Genomic DNA, 8985 nt, shown 5'->3' with positions numbered 1-8985 from the left:
GTGAAAATTTAATACAAGCTTAGCTATCTTTTTTATGTTATTTCTTTCTTTCTTTCTTTCTTTCTTTCTTTCTTTCTTTCTTTCTTTCTTTCTTTCTTTCTTTCTTTCTTTCTTTCTTTCTTTCTTTCTTTCTTTCTTTCCTATCTTGAAATAAAAGTGGCCCAGTCGCTCCGGTGCGGTTCCGCAAACCGCGCTGAAGAGTATTTTCAAAATAAAAGCCGATTAGTAATCGATTAGCAGCCTACCAATTCTTACTGTCTTGTTTTCAGTAATAATAATAATAATTATCTTTATTATTACTATTATTATTATATTAAAGATGAAAAATGAAATAAATACCGACGTCCGGTCCCCAGTGACCTCATTGTTGTTCATAAAGACCGTGTATAAAGACGTACTTATAGATCATGAATATAAATAGTCTGTGAATGAAAAAAGTGGGCTGGGACATGAACTGAGCAAGGTGGCACATTTAGAAGATCTTTGCAGCAGTAGTTCCTGACCAGACTTCCCTAAAACTGTCATTGCTGGCTTTGTGTGTGATCCTGTCCCCTTGTGTATCCGGTAAGTTTGATCATATAAATTTGTAAACACTTGTTCTTCTTGTCAGCATCAGCTCATCTGTCTCATGCAGTCTGTGATGTTGGCTTAAAACCGAAAATAAAAGCAGTCCGTTATTGGTGCGATGCCAGTGAGGTTATTTTTTTTAACGTTACCGTTTGTGTTTTAAACCTTTCACTAACACTATAACATTGGGGGGGGGGTTTCCACCTTACTTTTCTGTGTGCAGTTCAGCAGCGCTCAGAACCACAGCCTCTGAAACGGAACTCAAGTTGAATCAACAACCTCTTAAAACCAACGCTGAGCAGTGAATCGTCATAACTAATAACTAATTCTTTTATATGATATTTCCATCTCCTGTCCTTTAAATGTATGTTTTTTTTTGTTTTTGTTTTTTTTAACGAGGAGCACTTTGTCAAGTCGAACAAGAAAAAAAAAATAGCAACTTTGTTTATTTTTCTATTTTATCCTGCAATCGATAATAAATCACCCTTAAGACAGTCGTGTAAGGTAAATCATTTCTCTTTTAAATGGTTCCCTTTCCCCCTTTTTCTCTATGTGCAATTACAGCAGAGGAACAGAGAGGTGTGTGTGTGCATGCGTGTTGTAAACTCCGATTGGTGTTGAGAAACAGGACGTGAAACCTGAAGTCCACCTAAAGGTTGAGCCACAGAGTTGTTGTTTTTGTTGTTGGTGGTGGGGGTTTGTTGTTTGTTCGATTGTTTCCCACATTATCGCTAACTTTCCTAAACTATGTGTCTCTACATGCCTGCTGGAGGATTGACAGGGTTCCTCCTGGCCTTGATATGACTTAAAATACATTGAATTTAGTTTTTTGTTTGCATGTAGCAACCTCTATCTAGTGCAGGTTGTGCTATTTCAACTATTGTCATTTCATTGTGCTTGGAAGTACTGAAAATTGCACACTGTTATTCTCCAGGCTACTAAAGAGGGCCTCCATAAAAGTCAGGGGGGGAAAGTGCCTTTCCCAGTAATATTTAAAGGGATCTTGTAGGAGTCAAAATGAAAAGTGAGAACAAACTATGCGACAGTCAGCCAGGCAAGAATCAAAACAAAAGTATAAGGAGTACAAGCCTTCAACTTTCAGGATATTAAGCAGATCTTGTCAGAAGATCATACAGGACTGGACTGAGGAAGGAGCACACACTGACACCACCCCTATACAAACTGTTAGCTGGTTAAAATATGACTCTTTTCAATGTAACAATTTCTTCTTCTGTTTAATGTTTTGCACAATAATTTCTTTGTTTTCTTTTCAGGTTGAACTCCCATCATACACTTCCACTTCTCCCTGTTATTGCTGTCATGAATGACTTTAACTTACTCTACGTTATACTCGGCATTGTCTTCTGGTGCTGTTTCTTCACCTGCAGCTGTCTGTGCAGGAGCGCTGGCAATCCAAACTGTAAGTACTCCATGGCCAACAGCTGATACTTTCTTTTGTGTGGACGTGTATGTGTGGTAGGGAATTTGTTAAGCATTGATTACGCTCTGCTGTGGATGTTAACATGGATGGCTGGAGATGCATTGAGCATTGTGATGTAAAGTCTCTGCGAACAGGTCTGCGCTGTCATAAAAACAAAGGTAGGCATGCCAGTGTACGCATGAACCATCGCACCCAATTGCATCAGAGAGCAACTTGGGGTCTTTCCAAACCCCCCCAACCATCCATAAGGTTGAGTCCCTCAAATTTTCCTTTAGGAAATCTGCTCATATAATTCAGGACCAGACTAAGTCGAGAACTATTTCAAACCACGTCAGTTATGATCTGAAACATGTAAGGAGTCACTTAATTTTATGTTAAAGAACAGTATTTAAGCACAACAAGTGACAAGTAGTAAAGAAACCAGTACTAGTTGTATAAAAATGGCAGCCCAGTTCCTTTGAATGGAGGAATGTTCTCAGTTAGTGAATAGCACCATGTCAGAAAAAACGAGTCAAACACTGAAAAATAAAGGAGATACTGGATTTTACATCCTTTCTGCATGATAAAATATACACAAAACTGAAATATCAGTCACACTCAAACAGATGAAGTATGTCTGCAAACTCTGAGAACAAGCTCACCCTGACCCACATCACTCCTATTATTAATAGTTATCGACAGCTTGTACGCAGGTGAAGATGTTGAGCAATGTGCTGTTGCACATTTGTAGGTCACCTGCATGAGAACAGGGTTGAAACGCTACCCTTGAAGTCTGTTGGCTCACCCACCACATGACTTTCATTACTGCAGAGGTTTGCTCTGACAAGAAACACAAGAACTGAGACACAGAGCACAAACTGATCTAACGTGTCAAAATCACAGCATCATACAGAGGGTAATAACATACATACAGAGGATTTGCTAACTTTGCTGAGCTGTGAAGTTCCTCATTTGACATTAAGGTTCTTTTTTGACTAAACCTTTGCTTTTTCAGTGACCTCTTATGGTGCTTCAAAACAGCTGTGTGGGTGCAGCAGTCGTTTGTTGTGCGTGTCTATTTTTTTCCCTTCTTCTGTTAAATGTCATCAAAATACCACAACCAATAATTCAGTTCATCATACACTTATTTTATACCTATGGGAAATATGGAAACTGCCGTTTATATCTGTTCATCCTGTAATCACCACACTCAGTAATTACTGAAAGTCATCCTGAAAAATTCACTATTTTCTCTCAAATTCTGAAAAATTCTGAATAAAATTCAGATGTGAACTAACAGATGAAATTAAAAAAAAAAAAAGAAATGGAAATTTGTGATTTGTGGCTGTTTTTTTAAGGAAGTAAATTGCCAGAGACTGTGTGGGGAAATTGGAACCAATGTTGACTTCAGTATTTCCACTGAAAGCAACAAAACGATAGAACATTTTCACTTTGGTTTATTAAAACACCCACTGAGCTAGCATTGATGCTGCATTCACTATAAACCCTCCATAGTGAGCTTTATTTATTTTTCCCAGAATATAAATAGAAATGACAGGTGTGAACACACTGTGTGCTATGCTTAGTTGTGGTTTCTGCTGTTTCTTTTTTAATGCTCCTGCAAATGAATTGTGGTCAGTGCAAAGAATGAACAGCTCTGCCTCTGAGCAGCAGACGTTCCAGTTTGTCTTGAGCATCTTGTTTCTTCTGCCCCGCTGTTAAACTTTTGCTGTTCATTCTTTAAGATAACACATAAGAGTTGATCTTAGTCGATATTTATGTGTAGATGTCCATCAGCAAACAAGGCTATTTAAAAATCTTCACAGCTTTAGAACATAACAAAATGTGATGAATTCTTCTTTGTTATGAGCTTTTCGAAATGTTTGCCTCATACATTAATATATTTGTAACCTTGAAACTCTTAACTTTCTTAACTAGGCAATAAATGTTATTTACAGGAAGTGGTTGTGATGACTGATGTTGTGTTGAAAACAACCTCTTTTCCCACCAGTTTTGTTTTCTTGGTTCATGCTTTCATTTTCACTGTACTTAAACACAGATGAATTCATATTTTGAGTATGATAATAAAGAATCCCCAGTGTTTCTCTGATTCTCTACACACTTAACCCTTACATGATGTTCTTATTGTATGTCTTCATAATGTGAATTCCCTCCTAATAAGAGTATACAATACATTTTGAACTGTAGATCAATTCATAAGGTCTAAATAGCTTATTTGATGTGAATATATAAATGATAAATCCTTAATTTATGTTTCAGAGAGCTTATTTAGATTGTGAAAATTCAAATGGGTTTGTTTTGTCTGTAAGCGTCAGGAACTGATATTCCATGTTAACTAACATATTCTTCTTTCTATTAATCAAACAATCGGCTTTAAATTAAAATATGCAATCCTATACCAGTCTACATACTTCAAAACTACATAATCATAAAGACAAAAACACGTTTGGTTGTGCAGGATCTCAGTCATCCTGGTCACAGTAGTCCAAGGGGCTTGGAAAGAAAGTTTTCCAAACTGTTTTGTGAAGACGTTTCCGCTCTCATCCAAGAGGATTCTTCAGTTCTAAAACCAAAAGGTGGAGCAGGTAACTCTGGTGGTGGTGCCCCTCAGGACGGTTGTTGACCCACTATTAATCATGTGCATCATCACATGAGCAAAGGTGTAAAAAAGGTTTCCATCGTTATCACCAGAGGTTTCGGGTGAAAGCACTATGAGACCTTGCCTCACCCTGTCATGTGGTTTACTGAGGTCACCTGATGCAAGATGTCAGGGTTGAAGCGCGTAGAAGGGATGTCAAAACTGCACTGCGGGTGGCAGAGTTTGGTTTTGTAAGCCACCCACTCTGTTCAAAGATGGTCGCTCACAGCGGACGTAGATGGCCTCTTTCACTCATCTTTCAAACCATCTGTCTTCTCTGTGCAGCATGTCAACACTGGCATCCTCAAAAGAGTGACCTTTGACCTTTAGATGCAGAGTCTTGTACTGTTGAGGTGTCTCTTTTATTTTGTGCCATGCATTTATGCAGTGGCTGTTTGATTTCTCCACTCCTCGCTGCACTGCACAGCGTACACTATGTTGTTTAGCTTGTGTTTTGGAGTCTTGCCCTTGGGATCAATCTGTTTTTGTCTGAGGGTGAGGCTTGATTTGAAGTGCACTGGGATGTCATGCTTGCAGTTTCTCTGATAAACCTGCTACATAAGGAATGACAGTGTTGTTCTGTTTGTAATGTGATTATTTCTGTTGTTATAACCACATGTTTTAAGAACTTTCTGTACCCATGTGTTTCTTTTCTTTCCCTTCTGGCTCAGAGGGAATCTTTTCTGCCTGATTACCCTGAGTTTGTGTTTCAGAGGGTGGTGGGAATCAAAAAAGAAGGTTCTGAGTTGGTTTAGAACATATAACAAAAGTAAATACTGCCGGGTCATTAAACATCTATCCATAAGTTATCTCTTTCACTTCCAAGTTTTTTAGGAAGTCCAAAAAGAGTCCCAGGCCTTTTTAAATACTTTTGTTCATCCTTCAATACATGTTATTTACTCCAGTGGGAGAAGTGGTATCATTTGTCTCATTAAGTGCATAACACTTGATCTGTGAGTGCTTTTTCCTAAACAATGCTGTTGTCTTTCTGACATTAAACAACTGGAGTTTCTTTATGTTTGTTGATTTTTCATATATTTGTGTCCTCCTGGATACAAAAAGAAAGAATAGCGGAATTTCTTTTGAGATAATTTTGTCCCATCACAGCGGCCTTTTCCCCAAATTTTTCAATCTTTGACGCTGCCAAACATAGTAAAGCTAGCATGTATTTGCTGTGTATGTCTGATATTATTATATTATGAGGATTTAACCTGACATGAGTTGCATATGTTTACATTAATCATTTATAATTTATTAATCTGAGGGCTGTATTCATAGTCAGAACAAAAGCTGAGATTTCTGTTTCCTTGACCTTTGTTCCATGCATTTAACTCCTAATGTGTACAAGAAGAACTGGATATAAACAGATTTTAAAAACATAAACAGGATATAAAATTAGTAGAATTTTAAACAGTCTTTCATCATCTTTATTTCTGTGAGTGTTGAAGAATGTTTATGGAAGCAATTTTCCCCCCTCACACCTGAATAATTCAGATCATAGCTGTATTATTCAATTCACATAAAACAACCCAAGCTATAAATAACTTAGAAGTACCACATTTCTCATGTATTGTTATTTGTTTGCTTACAGCTGAGGTGGCTGCTGCTACCCACACCTTGGTCACTGCCACACCTCAGCAGTATCCACAGCAGTACCCTCAGTACCCAGTACCCCCTCAGTCCTATCAGAGAGTGCCCTACCAGCCAGTACCAGGGCACCCTGGTTACCCAGCTATGCCTGGCAATCAAGCTGTGCTCATGACCATACCACTCAGCCATGAACAGCCATTTACGCCACCACCATCGTATCAGGATGCAAGTGAGTGTGGATTTGAACACTATCTATCGATCGATCGATCGATCTAAAATATGTTTTTTAATGATTTATTATTATTCTAAGCAATCAGTTTGTTGAATGCTGCAAGGCTTACACAGAGTTCTTGCAGAAATGCACTGCACACCAACCTTGAGTAAATGGTGTCAAAGGTCTGCAGAGTTATTTTGCATTTTCTGCTCTTCTGAGTAACTGTAATCAGACACTAGAGTGGACATTGCTGCTAGATAATATTGATTCTTACATTACAGATCTTATGGCATTTTTAATCTCATGCCAACTTCTCTTTTTCCAGTTGGTCCCACCTATCCTCTGCAACCAATCAACCAATCTTCCAGCCAGCCAGAGTGCCCTTCAAAGCCTCCAGCCCAGCCACAGTCCAATGCTCTAACTGACAGCTCAGACTTCCTCGCCAGCTCGGCAAACAACCAGGAATTTGTTCTGCCATATAGGCTGGATACTTAGTGTATCAATCAGACAGAAAAATTTGACCACCTGTTGTTAATTCATTATTTAATTCAATTTGACAAACTAAGCCTTGCACACAGGGAAAGTTGTTGTTTGTTATGTTTTTTTGTGTTCACATGGACAGAAGACTTCCCTGCTAAGGCGTTTATTTTTTTCCCCATCTTATAGCCTCATTTCCAAAATGGTTGGAAACGCTGTGCAAAATGTAAACAATTACTGAATGCAGTGATATGCAAATAACATAAAGATCACATTTAAAACAATACAAAGACTTTGATATTTCTCTTGAAAAAAGTCTCAAAGTGCTAACAAAAAAATGATTACACAGGACACAGTCTCTGTATCATTGAAGCTTGATTTTTTTTTTAACCTAAATTTAATTTTTAGTCATAGAAGTGCTTCACTAAACACGTGACGTGGCTATAGAGCCAGCTACAAATAAAGACAGGTCATTTTCAAACTCCCAAAATATATTGAGGTTGAACATGCAGTTTGGGGGTCCTCTAGTGGCGGTGGCAGCTCTATTCATCTGCATAGTCCCCATATAAAGACAAAAATGATCCTGGAGTTTTGTGTATTTATATGGTCTCCACAGTCACCAGATCTCCACCCAACAGAAGACCTTTGGGATGAATTTGTAGCAACTGTGTGACGCCATTGTGTCAATATGGGCCAAAGTCTCAGAGGAATGCAGCACCTTGCCAAGTCTGTTCAAAAATGGGCGGTGAGTGTGTGATCACCAGTTTCTGTTTCTGTGATGTTACTGAACACAGATTTAACAGATGTTGTACTGTAGCCTAACAGTCTTGGGGATATTCTACAGTACCTAAGTGATACATGAAAACATTTTAGAGAATGTGCATGGTGTGCTGTCTGGTAAATGGCCTGTATTTGTATAGCGCTTTACACAACCAGTCATCCACCCATTCACACACTGGTGATGGTAAGCTACGTCGTAGCCACAGCCACCCTGGGGCGCACTAACAGAGGTGAGGCTGCCGGACACTGGCGGCACGGGCCCTCTGACCACCACCAGTAGGTAACGGGTGAAGAGTCTTGCCCAAGGACACAACGACCGGGACTGTCCAAGCCGGACCGGCAACCTTCCGATTACAAGGCGAACTCCCAACTCTTGAGCCACGATCGCCCCGGATGGTGTTTCAGCTGAAATTGTAAAAGCAAAATCTATGCAAAATAAAGGCATTCTTACAAATGACTACCTACAAACGCTTTTTCTCAGTAAGAAGCGTGACCGAGCTATTTTGTGCTAATGATTTTTCAAGTCATTTTCTTTTTTCCCCTCTTTTTACACAAAATTAGAAATGAAACAGCACATAAACAAAAGTCCACTTGTATAAATTTTAATAAGTTCAAACAACATCAAAGATAAAAGAGTTCGTGTTGTGAGAACGTCAGAAATAAGCATTTATTTTTTTAAAAAGGCACCCCAAACCATTTTGGATCATTTGAGTCAACAGCATTCACGATGACAGTTATTTACAGTTAGAAAGCAGAAACGTATATTTGGAGGCAATGTAAATTACGCACATGCTTTCGCAGGTAATGTGCCTGGAAGGCACAATGGTTTCTTCTATTTAATGTGTGCAACATACTTGTATTATTATAAAAAACAATATTGTTGATGTTAATTAAGTTGATTTTGATTTTTTTTAAACTATGAGTGGTTGACTTTCCAGCATAAATCCTCCAGTGATAAAACTCACACACTTTCATTTTGTTCCCATGAACTTACACAGTACAGTAAAAAACTAATTTTAATACTTTTACTTAGAAACTATTAAAATGCACCATAACATTCCTACAAATACCAAGTTAGTCTAGCTCTTGATTCGAAGTACATACTTCCAATTCAGCCGAGTTCACAAACGCTGATTGAGGCACTTATATGTGCACTATCCAGCCTAGGGTGGTGGTGCAGTCTGAGGTTGGAAGGCTGTGCTAGCAGGTGGTGCATCAGGCTGCTGCTGGTCCAGAGGTTTCAGAGGGTACGTCGGCTGTGCATGGGTGAATTCAACC

The 8985-nt window shown here is 38.7% G+C and overlaps 1 protein-coding gene across 2 annotated transcripts; it reads left to right on the top strand.

Moving 5' to 3' along the window:
* Positions 1-451: 451 nt before the first annotated feature.
* Positions 452-7201, top strand: LOC102312639 (protein shisa-5). 2 transcript variants are annotated; one of them, XM_005932277.2, is made up of 4 exons: positions 452-564; positions 1842-1987; positions 6238-6465; positions 6776-7201. In XM_005932277.2, exons 2-4 carry the CDS (start codon positions 1888-1890, stop codon positions 6943-6945), a joined length of 498 nt encoding a protein of 165 aa, XP_005932339.1. In that variant the 5' UTR covers positions 452-564; positions 1842-1887; the 3' UTR covers positions 6946-7201. The 2 variants fall into 2 exon arrangements, with proteins under 2 accessions (XP_005932339.1, XP_042080887.1); XM_042224953.1 differs by lacking the exon at positions 452-564 and adding an exon at positions 576-1222.
* The last annotated feature ends 1784 nt before the right edge of the window (positions 7202-8985 follow it).

Source organism: Haplochromis burtoni, unplaced genomic scaffold (assembly GCF_018398535.1).
Source record: "Haplochromis burtoni strain Fernald_Lab_line unplaced genomic scaffold, NCSU_Asbu1 Contig_156, whole genome shotgun sequence".
In the NCBI taxonomy this organism is placed as follows: Eukaryota; Metazoa; Chordata; class Actinopteri; order Cichliformes; family Cichlidae; genus Haplochromis; species Haplochromis burtoni.
This window is presented reverse-complemented; position numbering and strand designations above follow the sequence as displayed.